This window comes from Salmo salar, chromosome ssa03, assembly GCF_905237065.1.
Source record: "Salmo salar chromosome ssa03, Ssal_v3.1, whole genome shotgun sequence".
NCBI classification, from domain to species: domain Eukaryota; kingdom Metazoa; phylum Chordata; class Actinopteri; order Salmoniformes; family Salmonidae; genus Salmo; species Salmo salar.
This window is the reverse complement of record NC_059444.1, coordinates 89,105,695-89,121,628: the sequence shown is the minus strand read 5'-3', so window position 1 is coordinate 89,121,628 and position 15,934 is coordinate 89,105,695. Positions and strand designations below refer to the sequence as shown.

At 46.9% G+C, this 15,934-nt stretch overlaps 1 protein-coding gene across 1 annotated transcript in view; it reads left to right on the top strand.

The window, feature by feature from the left end:
• Nucleotides 1–1,765: 1,765 nt before the first annotated feature.
• Nucleotides 1,766–15,934, top strand: part of LOC106601845 (vesicular glutamate transporter 1) — a 69,936-nt gene continuing 55,767 nt past the window's right edge. Inside the window, 1 exon segment of the mRNA XM_045715723.1 lies at nt 1,766–2,010. Within this exon segment, the coding sequence (XP_045571679.1) occupies nt 1,949–2,010 (62 nt within the window). The 5' untranslated portion in view covers nt 1,766–1,948.

Sequence of the window (15,934 nt, the reverse complement as noted above, 5' to 3'; positions counted from 1 at the left end):
TTTACTGTTCCATGTTTGTCTTTGGCTTCTATTCCTCCTAGGGCAGGTCTCTCCAAGTCCGGTGATGGGGAACTACTGGGTGAGCAGGCTTTTGTTCTATCCCAGCGCTAACGCATTTCCAATAAGGATCTGCATAACTGATGATGGCCTTGAGATATGTTGAGAAAGGGGATTGAGATAGGTAGATAAAGGGGATTGAGATAGGTAGAAGAAATATCTATTATATTTTACTGTGTTCTATTCTAAAGCAGTGGTCCAGTGGATGAGCAGCCTCTGAGGTTATGATGGAGTTTTACAGTGTATTGGATTTTAGAGGCAATCAGCTTTAGAATTGAACGAGAGTAAAATATAATATACATACTTAATTTTCCGTTTTGTGAGAAACGGAAATATCATATATTTAAAAGTCCAAACAAAGATAGGCTACATAAGGTGTGGATAGGCTGAAGCTAAAAAAAAAAGGTCCAACTGAAAACCTGTGGAACTTCCTTTAAACTGCTGCTATCTATGGTCCTATTAGGCAGCCTACCCCTGGCCGCTCCTAATACCGTTCCCAATAACTCCTCCTTTCTCCTGAAGTGTAGGCCTACTCTTGTTCACTAGGCTACTTCCCACAAATCTAAAAGCATTGGATTGGTGGAGGCATGTAGGCTAGAGGGAGTTTACATCAAATGTATTTTACCAGTGTTTTCCTTCAAATCAGTGAAGGGGAAGTTAACAAGTGCAAACTTTGGGAGGAAGGAGAGATAATTGCATCTTAAATCTCTACAGATTGGTGTCCCACCCTCAGGGCGGTTGAGCTAATGTGCGGTAATGTGATTAGCATGATGTTGTAAGTAACAAGAACATTTCCCAGGACATAGACATATCTGATACTGGCAGAAAGCTTAGCTGTACTGTCCCATTTACAGTAGCTATTACAGTGAAAGAATACCATGCTATTGTTTGAGGAGAGTGCACAGTTATGAACTTGAAAAGTTATTAATAAACCAATTAGGCACATTTGGGCAGTCCTGACACCAAATTTTGAACAGAAATGCAATGGTTCATTTGATCAGTCTAAAACTTGGCACATACACTGCTGCCATCTAATGGCCAAAATCTAAATTGCGCCTGAGCTGAAATAATACATTATGGCCTTTCTCTTCCATTTCAAAGATGATGGTACAAACAAAATACAAAAAAAATGTTATTTTTTTCTTTGTATTATCTTTTACCAGATCTAATGTGTTATATTCTCCTACATTCATTCCACATTTACACAAACTTCAAAGTGTTTCCTTTAAAATGGTATCAAGAATATGCATATCCTTGCTTCAGGTCCTGAGCTACAGGCAGTTAGATTTGGGTATGTCATTTTAGGCGAAAATTGAAGGGGAAAAAAGGGGCGGAAACGTTTAAACACTGTCGCCATCTAATGTGAAAGTAAGATTGCCGCTAGATGGCAGCATGCACACACTGAGTGGAGAGACTGGTCACGAGGCAGTCCGTGTCAAAAATAAGTGGATGACAGAAAAGTTTTAGTATCGTGTTTTTTAATCACATGACGACAAAACTATGTTTATTACTTTTATCATGTCCATTGATTAAAATACCCCAAATTATACATAGGCCTACATTTGGTGGATGAGAGCTCTAACAATGTTGTTTCGAGAGGGTAGTGTAGGCTATGCTATCCTGTGAAAGAAAAGTAACTTCCGAATGGGCGCAATAATAAAGATAGGCCTGCCTATAGGCTAGACTATGCTACATCTAAATGTAGGCTATTGTATTTAGAAATATGCATTTTATGACAAGCCATTTCTGTTGTGTATCGGAGCGCAAGAAGTGGTAGGGATGGAGTGTGAGAGAGAGAGAGAGAGAGAGAGAGAGAGAGAAAGAGAGGGACTGCGCTTAGAGCTGGAGTGCGCGCGGGATAGCACACCGGCTGGATCGCGGAGTCGCGAGGATGGAGATCCGACCAGACAGGTTTAAGGCGGTTGCAGCCAAGAATCTGGGAAAGATACACAGGTACCTCCTTAACTTCTTAACAATTGCTTATGGCTTGCTTTATTTTTATGTAAACCGTTTATTGAAAATAGCTTTTTCTATAGGCTGCGGTAATTGATCACCATCTGCTACCCATTCCCAATTCTTACCACCCTATAACCTTTATTGGTGATATTCAAAGTCCAAAAGGGCAACTGTTCGTGAAAGTGACTAAAAAGAAGTGGCACTTTCAGACAATATAGCGCACGGTCGATACCTGAATCTCAGTGACGCGCACTGTATGCTAGGTGCACCTGGACTCGTTTGGACAGTGTGCGCTCAGGGGCACAGCAAAATGGCAACATCTGGTGTGCGTCCAGAGATGGAGTGGACATTATCACTAGAAAACTAGAAAAACTCAAACAAATCGAGAGAGTGCATGTTATGAAATTCGATTCGGATAGGCTGTATAACATTGTGCAATACTCCAATCGAAATGTATAGGTGTAAATTCGAACTGAATGCAGTCAATTCAGGAATTAAACTGAAATTCCAATTCAATTATTTGAAAAGGGCACACATTTTCAATGACTTCTCAATAAACTGGAAAGTAGCTATTTATTTCCGAAGTAGCATTTTTTTAAATTTTGAATTCACTTCCTAAATGGACTGCTTTAAATTCGAATTGACCCAAACCCTTGGATTGTAGGCTGACCTAGGGGACATCGCCATCCTAATTGTCGCGTGTTCAATCAAGTAGTTTACATTCAAACTGACGGTTCGATGCAATGGCTCTAAACATGTACATAGTTGGGACATTATTTTAAACTTCCCCTGCAACTACAGGTGCGGATTATAGGCCTATCTTTCGCTATGCAAATGCAGTGGTCACGCGCATCCACTGGTTTAATTAATAATGTTTCCAATCCATTTTTATTTAGTAACTTTGAAATGTATTCATAAAAAAGCATTGGGGCTTATATGGCGTACAAATAGGCCTACAATAAAATAAAACGCCCCAGTTATTGGGTTTATTTATTCGATAAATGTAGTGCGGTGCTCCAGCTCCAGCCAGACGAACTACCGTGGGTCGACTAGGCCTACAGGTTATTTCGTCAGACGGATTCTCCGTAGGTCGACTGGACACTGAGGCAGGAGTCACTGCTGAACTAAAGGCTATAAAATAGGTGTAGGAAAAAAATCCCATTTTAAAGCTCCTGCAGCCTCCTGTCGAAACCCTGAATCGAAGCATAACTCAAAACGTTTTGAAGATTTCAGAAATCTCACCTTTTCTTTATTTTATTATTATTAACCCATTATTAATATCGTTTACATGTTTTATATATATTTACAACAGCATGGCCTAAACAAATGCAGCGTTACGGAAGGAAAACCCTGTGAGAAAACACAATTTCATGTTCATTTAAACTGGTAGGTAATCTACATAATACATTGCCATCAACGGTTTAAAATAGAATATTAAAAAGTGATCAATTGATCGTCTGTGTAGGTGACAAAAAAATGAGAGATTGTAGTCATTGATAGGGCAGCAAACTCGAGGTCTCTCGGGATTTGAGGTAGCAACCAAACACATAAATCCCCATCCTGAAATAGCCCGTTTCTCGGCCCAGCTGTCGGTCCACGCAAATCCCCTAACTCTACCCCTCCCATAGTCCCACTCCAAGCCCAGCCCACTGTCACTTCCTCTCGCCCCCCTTCCCTCACCCCCATCCTCATTCACAGACCAGCCTACTCCATCATCTCATCCGGGGCCCCGGATTAAGAGTGTAAGGGCACGCGAGTCAAATCGCTTTTTTCCCTGGCTCTCTGAGGCACGTGCGTGCTGGTGTCCAATGCTAGTTGCTTTGAAATACTGTATGTGATTTGATTGGATTAGATTAGATTTATTTATATAGGGCCTTTCTACCAAATGCTTTCTACCAACTGAGGTAGTAGGCTAAAGGAGGTACTGAAAGCGTGTTACATAGTAGGCTAACAGGGGAAAATCACCTTCACACTACACTTCTTGCAGGACTGTAAGGGCTCACCCTCAGAGCAACTAGCTATATGACTGTAGTGTATCAGACTGAGGGCCCAGAGGAACTAGCTATATGACTGTAGTGTATCAGACTGAGGGCCCAGAGGAACTAGCTATATGACTGTAGTGTATCAGACTGAGGGCCCAGAGGAACTAGCTATATGACTGTAGTGTATCAGACTGAGGGCCCAGAGGAACTAGCTATATGACTGTAGTGTATCAGACTGAGGGCCCAGAGGAACTAGCTATATCACTGTAGTGTATCAGACTGAGGGCTCAGAGGAACTAGCTATATGACTGTAGTGTATCAGACTGAGGGCCCAGAGGAACTAGCTATATGACTGTAGTGTATCAGACTGAGGGCCCAGAGGAACTAGCTATATGACTGTAGTGTATCAGACTGAGGGCCCAGAGGAACTAGCTATATGACTGTAGTGTATCAGACTGAGGGCCCAGAGGAACTAGCTATATGACTGTAGTGTATCAGACTGAGGGCTCAGAGGAACTAGCTATATGACTGTAGTGTATCAGACTGAGGGCCCAGAGGAACTAGCTATATGACTGTAGTGTATCAGACTGAGGGCTCAGAGGAACTAGCTATATGACTGTAGTATATCAGACTGAGGGCCCAGAGGAACTAGCTATATGACTGTAGTGTATCAGACTGAGGGCCCAGAGGAACTAGCTATATGACTGTAGTGTATCAGACTGAGGGCCCAGAGGAACTAGCTATATGACTGTAGTGTATCAGACTGAGGGCTCAGAGGAACTAGCTATATGACTGTAGTGTATCAGACTGAGGGCCCAGAGGAACTAGCTATATGACTGTAGTGTATCAGACTGAGGGCCCAGAGGAACTAGCTATATGACTGTAGTGTATCAGACTGAGGGCTCAGAGGAACTAGCTATATGACTGTAGTGTATCAGACTGAGGGCCCAGAGGAACTAGCTATATGACTGTAGTGTATCAGACTGAGGGCCCAGAGGAACTAGCTATATGACTGTAGTATATCAGACTGAGGGCCCAGAGGAACTAGCTATATCTGTAGTGTATCAGACTGAGGGCTCAGAGGAACTAGCTATATGACTGTAGTGTATCAGACTGAGGGCTCAGAGGAACTAGCTATATGACTGTAGTGTATCAGACTGAGGGCCCAGAGGAACTAGCTATATGACTGTAGTGTATCAGTCTGAGGGCCCAGAGGAACTAGCTATATGACTGTAGTGTATCAGACTGAGGGCCCAGAGGAACTAGCTATATGACTGTAGTGTATCAGACTGAGGGCTCAGAGGAACTAGCTATATGACTGTAGTGTATCAGACTGAGGGCCCAGAGGAACTAGCTATATGACTGTAGTGTATCAGACTGAGGGCCCAGAGGAACTAGCTATATGACTGTAGTGTATCAGACTGAGGGCCCAGAGGAACTAGCTATATGACTGTAGTGTATCAGACTGAGGGCCCAGAGGAACTAGCTATATGACTGTAGTGTATCAGACTGAGGGCCCAGAGGAACTAGCTATATGACTGTAGTGTATCAGACTGAGGGCCCAGAGGAACTAGCTATATGACTGTAGTGTATCAGACTGAGGGCCCAGAGGAACTAGCTATATGACTGTAGTGTATCAGACTGAGGGCCCAGAGGAACTAGCTATATGACTGTAGTGTATCAGACTGAGGGCCCAGAGGAACTAGCTATATGACTGTAGTGTATCAGACTGAGGGCCCAGAGGAACTAGCTATATGACTGTAGTGTATCAGACTGAGGGCCCAGAGGAACTAGCTATATGACTGTAGTGTATCAGACTGAGGGCCCAGAGGAACTAGCTATATGACTGTAGTGTATCAGACTGAGGGCCCAGAGGAACTAGCTATATGACTGTAGTGTATCAGACTGAGGGCCCAGAGGAACTAGCTATATGACTGTAGTGTATCAGACTGAGGGCCCAGAGGAACTAGCTATATGACTGTAGTGTATCAGACTGAGGGCTCAGAGGAACTAGCTATATGACTGTAGTGTATCAGACTGAGGGCCCAGAGGAACTAGCTATATGACTGTAGTGTATCAGACTGAGGGCCCAGAGGAACTAGCTATATGACTGTAGTGTATCAGACTGAGGGCCCAGAGGAACTAGCTATATGACTGTAGTGTATCAGACTGAGGGCCCAGAGGAACTAGCTATATGACTGTAGTGTATCAGACTGAGGGCCCAGAGGAACTAGCTATATGACTGTAGTGTATCAGACTGAGGGCCCAGAGGAACTAGCTATATGACTGTAGTGTATCAGACTGAGGGCTCAGAGGAACTAGCTATATGACTGTAGTGTATCAGACTGAGGGCCCAGAGGAACTAGCTATATGACTGTAGTGTATCAGACTGAGGGCCCAGAGGAACTAGCTATATGACTGTAGTGTATCAGACTGAGGGCCCAGAGGAACTAGCTATATGACTGTAGTGTATCAGACTGAGGGCCCAGAGGAACTAGCTATATGACTGTAGTGTATCAGACTGAGGGCCCAGAGGAACTAGCTATATGACTGTAGTGTATCAGACTGAGGGCCCAGAGGAACTAGCTATATGACTGTAGTGTATCAGACTGAGGGCCCAGAGGAACTAGCTATATGACTGTAGTGTATCAGACTGAGGGCCCAGAGGAACTAGCTATATGACTGTAGTGTATCAGACTGAGGGCCCAGAGGAACTAGCTATATGACTGTAGTGTATCAGACTGAGGGCCCAGAGGAACTAGCTATATGACTGTAGTGTATCAGACTGAGGGCCCAGAGGAACTAGCTATATGACTGTAGTGTATCAGACTGAGGGCCCAGAGGAACTAGCTATATGACTGTAGTGTATCAGACTGAGGGCCCAGAGGAACTAGCTATATGACTGTAGTGTATCAGACTGAGGGCCCAGAGGAACTAGCTATATGACTGTAGTGTATCAGACTGAGGGCCCAGAGGAACTAGCTATATGACTGTAGTGTATCAGACTGAGGGCCCAGAGGAACTAGCTATATGACTGTAGTGTATCAGACTGAGGGCCCAGAGGAACTAGCTATATGACTGTAGTGTATCAGACTGAGGGCCCAGAGGAACTAGCTATATGACTGTAGTGTATCAGACTGAGGGCCCAGAGGAACTAGCTATATGACTGTAGTGTATCAGACTGAGGGCCCAGAGGAACTAGCTATATGACTGTAGTGTATCAGACTGAGGGCCCAGAGGAACTAGCTATATGACTGTAGTGTATCAGACTGAGGGCCCAGAGGAACTAGCTATATGACTGTAGTGTATCAGACTGAGGGCCCAGAGGAACTAGCTATATGACTGTAGTGTATCAGACTGAGGGCCCAGAGGAACTAGCTATATGACTGTAGTGTATCAGACTGAGGGCCCAGAGGAACTAGCTATATGACTGTAGTGTATCAGACTGAGGGCCCAGAGGAACTAGCTATATGACTGTAGTGTATCAGACTGAGGGCCCAGAGGAACTAGCTATATGACTGTAGTGTATCAGACTGAGGGCCCAGAGGAACTAGCTATATGACTGTAGTGTATCAGACTGAAGGCTCAGAGGAACTAGCTATATGACTGTAGTGTATCAGACTGAGGGCCCAGAGGAACTAGCTATATGACTGTAGTGTATCAGACTGAGGGCTCAGAGGAACTAGCTATATGACTGTAGTGTATCAGACTGAGGGCCCAGAGGAACTAGCTATATGACTGTAGTGTATCAGACTGAGGGCCCAGAGGAACTAGCTATATGACTGTAGTGTATCAGACTGAGGGCCCAGAGGAACTAGCTATATGACTGTAGTGTATCAGACTGAGGGCCCAGAGGAACTAGCTATATGACTGTAGTGTATCAGACTGAGGGCTCAGAGGAACTAGCTATATGACTGTAGTGTATCAGACTGAGGGCCCAGAGGAACTAGCTATATGACTGTAGTGTATCAGACTGAGGGCCCAGAGGAACTAGCTATATGACTGTAGTGTATCAGACTGAGGGCCCAGAGGAACTAGCTATATGACTGTAGTGTATCAGACTGAGGGCCCAGAGGAACTAGCTATATGACTGTAGTGTATCAGACTGAGGGCCCAGAGGAACTAGCTATATGACTGTAGTGTATCAGACTGAGGGCCCAGAGGAACTAGCTATATGACTGTAGTGTATCAGACTGAGGGCCCAGAGGAACTAGCTATATGACTGTAGTGTATCAGACTGAGGGCCAAGAGGAACTAGCTATATGACTGTAGTGTATCAGACTGAGGGCCCAGAGGAACTAGCTATATGACTGTAGTGTATCAGACTGAGGGCCCAGAGGAACTAGCTATATGACTGTAGTGTATCAGACTGAGGGCCCAGAGGAACTAGCTATATGACTGTAGTGTATCAGACTGAGGGCCCAGAGGAACTAGCTATATGACTGTAGTGTATCAGACTGAGGGCCCAGAGGAACTAGCTATATGACTGTAGTGTATCAGACTGAGGGCCCAGAGGAACTAGCTATATGACTGTAGTGTATCAGACTGAGGGCCCAGAGGAACTAGCTATATGACTGTAGTGTATCAGACTGAGGGCTCAGAGGAACTAGCTATATGACTGTAGTGTATCAGACTGAGGGCCCAGAGGAACTAGCTATATGACTGTAGTGTATCAGACTGAGGGCCCAGAGGAACTAGCTATATGACTGTAGTGTATCAGACTGAGGGCCCAGAGGAACTAGCTATATGACTGTAGTGTATCAGACTGAGGGCCCAGAGGAACTAGCTATATGACTGTAGTGTATCAGACTGAGGGCCCAGAGGAACTAGCTATATGACTGTAGTGTATCAGACTGAGGGCCCAGAGGAACTAGCTATATGACTGTAGTGTATCAGACTGAGGGCCCAGAGGAACTAGCTATATGACTGTAGTGTATCAGACTGAGGGCCCAGAGGAACTAGCTATATGACTGTAGTGTATCAGACTGAGGGCCCAGAGGAACTAGCTATATGACTGTAGTGTATCAGACTGAGGGCTCAGAGGAACTAGCTATATGACTGTAGTGTATCAGACTGAGGGCCCAGAGGAACTAGCTATATGACTGTAGTGTATCAGACTGAGGGCCCAGAGGAACTAGCTATATGACTGTAGTGTATCAGACTGAGGGCCCAGAGGAACTAGCTATATGACTGTAGTGTATCAGACTGAGGGCCCAGAGGAACTAGCTATATGACTGTAGTGTATCAGACTGAGGGCCCAGAGGAACTAGCTATATGACTGTAGTGTATCAGACTGAGGGCCCAGAGGAACTAGCTATATGACTGTAGTGTATCAGACTGAGGGCTCAGAGGAACTAGCTATATGACTGTAGTGTATCAGACTGAGGGCCCAGAGGAACTAGCTATATGACTGTAGTGTATCAGACTGAGGGCCCAGAGGAACTAGCTATATGACTGTAGTGTATCAGACTGAGGGCTCAGAGGAACTAGCTATATGACTGTAGTGTATCAGACTGAGGGCTCAGAGGAACTAGCTATATGACTGTAGTGTATCAGACTGAGGGCCCAGAGGAACTAGCTATATGACTGTAGTGTATCAGACTGAGGGCTCAGAGGAACTAGCTATATGACTGTAGTGTATCAGACTGAGGGCCCAGAGGAACTAGCTATATGACTGTAGTGTATCAGACTGAGGGCCCAGAGGAACTAGCTATATCTGTAGTGTATCAGACTGAGGGCTCACCCTCAGAGGAACTAGCTATATGACTGTAGTGTATCCGAATCGAAGGGTTGAACTAATCCATACTTTGTAAATTATTGGTATATTCATGTAGGCCTACAGTACCGGCAAAAGTTTGAACACAGCTACTTATTCTTGGGTTTTTCTTGTAGAATAATAGTGAAGACATAAAAACTATGAAATAACACATATGTAATCATGTAGTAACCAAAAAAGTGTGAAACAATTTAAAATACATTTTATATTTGAGATTCTTCAACGTAGCCACCCTTTGCCTATATGACATCTTTACACACTCTTGGCATTCTCTCAACCAGCTTCATGAGGTAGTCACCTGGAATGCATTTCAATTAACAGGTGTGCCTTGTTAAAAGTTCATTTGTGGAATTTCTTTCCTTCTTAATGTGTTTGAGCCAATCAGTTGTGTTGTATCAAGGTAGGGGTGGTATACAGAAGATAGCCCTATTTGATAAAAGACCAAGTCCATATTATGGCAAGAACAGCTCGAATAAGCAACGAGAAATGACAGGCCATCATTTCTTTAAGACATGAAGGTCAGTCAATACGGAACATTTCAAGAACTTTGAAAGTTTCTTGAAGTGCAGTCGCAAAATCCATCAAGTGCTATGATGAAACTGGCTCTCATGAGGACTGCCACAGGAAATGACAACCCATAGTTACCTCTGCTGCAGAGGATAAGTTAATTAGACTTAACTGCACATCAGATTGCAGCCCAAATAAATTCTTCACAGAGTTCAAGTAACAGACACATCTCAACATCAACTGTTCAGAGGAGACTGTGTGAATCAGGCCTGCATGGTTGAATTGCTGCAAAGAAACCACTACTAAAGCACACCAATAAGAAGAGACTTGCTTGGGCCAAGAAACACGAGTAATGGATATTAGTCCGGCGGAAATCTGTCCTTTGGTATGATGAGTCCAAATTTGAGATTTTTGGTTCCAGCCGCCGTGTCTTTGTGAGACGCAGAGTAGGTGAACGGGTGATCTCCACATGTGTGGTTCCCACCACGAGGGATGGAGGAGGAGGTGTGATGGTATGGGGGGCTTTGCTGGTGACACTTGGTGATTTATTTAGAATTCAAGGCACACTTAACCAGCATGGCTACCACAGCGATACGCCATCCCATATGGTTTGCGCTTATTGGGACTATCATTTGTTTTTCAACAGGACAATGACCCAACACACCTCCAGGTTGTGTAAGGCCGATTTGACCAAGGAGAGTGATGGAGTGCTGCATCAGATGACCTGACCTCCACAATCACTTGACCTCAACCCAATTGAGATGGTTTGGGATGAGTTGGACTGCAGAGATTTTTATTTTACCTTGGCAAGTCAGATAAGAACAAATTCTTATTTACAATGACGGTCTAGGAACAGTGGGTTAACTGTCTTGTTCAGGGGCAGAATGACAGATTTCTACCTTGTCAGTTCGGGGATTCAATCCTAACCTTTCGGTTACTGGCCCAATGCTCTAACCACTAGGCTACCTGCCGCCCCAGTGAAGGAAAAGCAGCCAACAAGTGCTCAGCGTATGTGGGAACTCCTTCAAGACTTTTGGAAAAGCATTCCAGGTGAAGCTGGTTGAGAGAATGCCAAGAGTGTGCAAAGCTGTCATTAAGGCAAAGGGTGGTTACTTTGAAGAATCTCAAATATAAAATATATTTTGATATGTTTAACACTTTTCTGGTTACTACATGATTCCATATGTGTATTTGTTTTGATGTATTCACTATTATTCTTCAATGTAGATAATAGTTAAGAAAAACCCGAATTAAGTGTGTCCAAACTTTTGACTTGTACTGTATATTCAAACAATGGGAAGTATGTGTGTTTGCGTGTGCGTATGTGAGCATGTATACTGTGTGAGTGGTCTACCTCACAGGCAGAACCGTGATCCCTCCCTGTGAATGCTGTGAATGCTGCCAGTAGTTCATCTATTATTTAGAGTTTTTCTCCATCAGAATGCGTCTCTTGTTTCTATATTAAACTAGGTAGGCAAATACTATAGTAGTGTAAGGTACAGAGCAGCCCCAACACCTTCTCCTCTCCTCTCTTCTCTTCCTTCACCCCTTCCCTGCAGTCATTCCCTTGTCATCCGTCAATAAATAATATCCAAAGCGACTTACAGTTATGTGTGCATATATTTTATGTATGGGTGGTCCTGGGAATCAGACCCACAATCCTGGTGTTGCAACCACCATGCCAACTGAACTACAGAGGACCATGCTCTACTAACTGATCTACAGAGGACCATGCTCTACTAACTGGTTGTAACGATCGTCTGGAAGAGGGGACCAAGATGCAGCATGGTAAGTGGTCATAATGATTTTTAATGAGACACTTCAAAAACAAACAGGGAAAACGAAAGCCAACAGTTCTGCCAGGTGAACACACACAAGACAGAAAACAACTACCCACAAAACCCCAAAGGAAAACGGGCTGCCTAAGTAGGATTCCTAATCAGAGACAACGATAGACAGCTGCCTCTGATTAGGAACCCTACTCGGCCCAAAACAAAGAAATACAAAAACATAGAAAAAGGAACATAGAACACCCACCCAATGTAACACCCTGGCCTAACCAAAATAAAGAACAAAAAACCCCTCTCTATGGCCAGGGCATTACAGTACCCCCCCCTCAAAGGTGCGGACTCCGGCCGCAAAACCTGACTCTGAAGGGGAGGGTCCGGGTGGGCCTTCCTACGGCGGCGGCTCAGGTGCGGGACGTGGCCTCCGCTCCACCCTCGGCTTCGCCCACTTAAGTGGCGCCCCTGGCTGCGCCGGAGGACTGGTGGGCGACCCTGGCTGCGCCCGGCTGGCGACCGACCCTGGCTGCGCCCGGCTGGCGACCGACCCTGGCTGCGCCCGGCTGGCGGGCGGTTCTGGCTGCGCCCGGCTGGCGGGCGGCTCTGGCTGCGCCCGGCTGGCGGGCGGCTCTGGCTGCGCCCGGCTGGCGGGTGGCTCTGGCTGCTCCGGACAGGCGGGCGGCTCTGGCAGCTCTGGCCCAGGATTCACCAGGCTGGGGAGACATGAAGGAGGCCTGGCTCTGGGCGCAGGCACAGGACTCACCAGGCTGGCGGGCGGCTCTGGTGGCTCCGGGCCGGCGGGCGGCTCTGGCGGCTCCGGACAGGCGGGCGGCTCTGGACAGGTGGGCGGCTCTGGACAGGCGGGCGGCTCTGGCGGCTCCGGACTGGCGGGCGGGTCTGGCGGCTCCGGACTGGCGGGCGGCTCTGGCGGCTCCGGACTGGCGGGCGGCTTTGACGGCTCCGGACTGGCGGGCAGCTCTGACGGCTCCGGACTGGCGGGCGACTCTGACGGCTCTGGCCCAGGATTCACCAGGCTGGGGAGACATGAAGGAGGCCTGGCTCTGGGCGCAGGCACAGGACAGACCAGGCTGGAGAGACTCACTGGAGGCCTGGTCCTGGGAGGAGGCACAGGATAGACCAGGCTGGAGAGACCCACTGGAGGCTCCGGGCTGAGGAGCGTCTCTGTCGGCTCCGGACTGTCGGCCGTCTCTGTCGGCTCCGGACTGTAAACTGTCGCCGGAAGCTCAGGACGGGGAACTGTTGCCGGAAGCTCAGGACGGGGAACTGTCGCCGGAAGCTCAGGACGGGGAACTGTCGTCGGAAGCTCTGGACGGGGAATGCGCACTGTAGGCCTGATGCATAGGACTGGCTTTGGAGACGCCAGACTAGTAACACACACCTTCAGGCTAGTGCGGGGAGCAGGAACAGGGCGTACTGGAGAGAGAGTGCGAGAGGCAGGCACCTGAAAAGCATGGGTAGTTGACTCAGGCCTCACCCCTGGTCCAGCCGAACTACCCGTGTGCCCCCCCAAAAAATGTTTTTGGGGCTGCCTCTCGTTCTTCCCGGGTAGGCTCCGATATCTTTCGATCACCTGGCCCCATGTCCAGTCTTTCCTCCCCAGCCACTCCTGACGAGACCAGGTGTCCATCTCCTCCAGAGCACGCTGCTTGATCCAGTTGTGGTGGGTAGTTCTGTAACGATCGTCTGGAAGAGGGGACCAAGATGCAGCGTGGTAAGTGGTCATAATGATTTTTAATGAGACACTTCAAAAACAAACAGGGAAAACGAAAGCCAACAGTTCTGCCAGGTGAACACACACAAGACAGAAAACAACTACCCACAAAACCCCAAAGGAAAACAGGCTGCCTAAGTATGATTCCTAATCAGAGACAACGATAGACAGCTGCCTCTGATTAGGAACCCTACTCGGCCCAAAACAAAGAAATACAAAAACATAGAAAAAGGAACATAGAACGCCCACCCAATGTAACACCCTGGCCTAACCAAAATAAAGAACAAAAAACCCCTCTCTATGGCCAGGGCGTTACACTGGTCTACAGAGGACCATGCTCATAAGACTATGACCATGCTCATAGTCGTCCCTGTGGCTCAGTTGGTAGAGCATGGTGTTTGCAATGCCAGCATGGTGTGTGCAATGCCAGGGTTGTGGGTTTGATTCCCACGGGGGGCCAGTACAAAAAACAAAACAAAAAATGCATGAAATGAAATGAAATGTATGCATTCACTACTGTAAGTTGCTCTGGGTAAGGGTGTCTGCTAAATGACTAAAATGTACAAAAATAAAATAAAAGAATGTCTACCAACTGATCTACAGAGGACCATGCTCTACCAACTGATCTACAGAGGACCGTGCTCTACCAACTGGTCTACAGAGGACCATACTCAACCAACTGGTCTACAGAGGACCATGCTCTACCAACTGGTCTACAGAGGACCATACTCAACCAACTGGTCTACAGAGGACCATGCTCTACCAACTGGTCTACAGAGGACCATGCTCTACCAACTGGTCTACAGAGGACCGTGCTCTACCAACTGGTCTACAGAGGACCATGCTCTACCAACTGGTCTACAGAGGACCGTGCTCTACCAACTGATCTACAGAGGACCATGCTCTACCAACTGATCTACAGAGGACCATGCTCTACCAACTGGTCTACAGAGGACCGTGCTCTACCAACTGATCTACAGAGGACCATGCTCTACCAACTGGTCTACAGAGGACCGTGCTCTACCAACTGGTCTACAGAGGACCGTGCTCTACCGACTGATCTACAGAGGACCGTGCTCTACCAACTGGTCTACAGAGGACCGTGCTCTACCAACTGATCTACAGAGGACCATGCTCTACCGACTGGTCTACAAAGGACCATGCTCTACCAACTGGTCTACAGAGGACCATGCTCTACCAACTGGTCTACAGAGGACCATGCTCTACCAACTGATCTACAGAGGACCGTGCTCTACCAACTGATCTACAGAGGACCGTGCTCTACCAACTGGTCTACAGAGGACCGTGCTCTACCAACTGGTCTACAGAGGACCGTGCTCTACCAACTGATCTACAGAGGACCATGCTCTACCAACTGATCTACAGAGGACCGTGCTCTACCAACTGGTCTACAGAGGACCGTGCTCTACCAACTGGTCTACAGAGGACCGTGCTCTACCAACTGGTCTACAGAGGACCGTGCTCTACCAACTGGTCTACAGAGGACCGTGCTCTACCAACTGATCTACAGAGGACCGTGCTCTACCAACTGATCTACAGAGGACCGTGCTCTACCAACTGGTCTACAGAGGACCGTGCTCTACCAACTGATCTACAGAGGACCGTGCTCTACCAACTGGTCTACAGAGGACCGTGCTCTACCAACTGGTCTACAGAGGACCATGCTCTACCAACTGAGCTACAGAGGACCATGCTCTACCAACTGGTCTACAGAGGACCATGCTCTACCAACTGGTCTACAGAGGACCGTGCTCTACTAAATGAGCAAACAGTAGACGTGTCCTACAGCTTTCACCTATAGTATACAAGCAATGTGCATTTATTTGGAATCTAGCTTATTGCCTAATGGTCATCACAGCAGAGCTATCTTAACCTATAGGCCATCGCAGCGGAGCTCTCTGAACCTATAGGCCATCGCAGCAGGGCTCTCTCAACCTATTGGCTATCACAGCGGTGCGTTCTCAACCTATTGGCTATCACAGCGGAGCATTCTCAACCTATTGACTATCACAGTGGAGGTCTCTCAAGTTAGGCTGCTGGGGGAGGGGGGGGGTCGTACACCCAATTAGTACAGCCTGTAACAGACCCCGACATGCAGGATGACATTTTGGCAGAGACA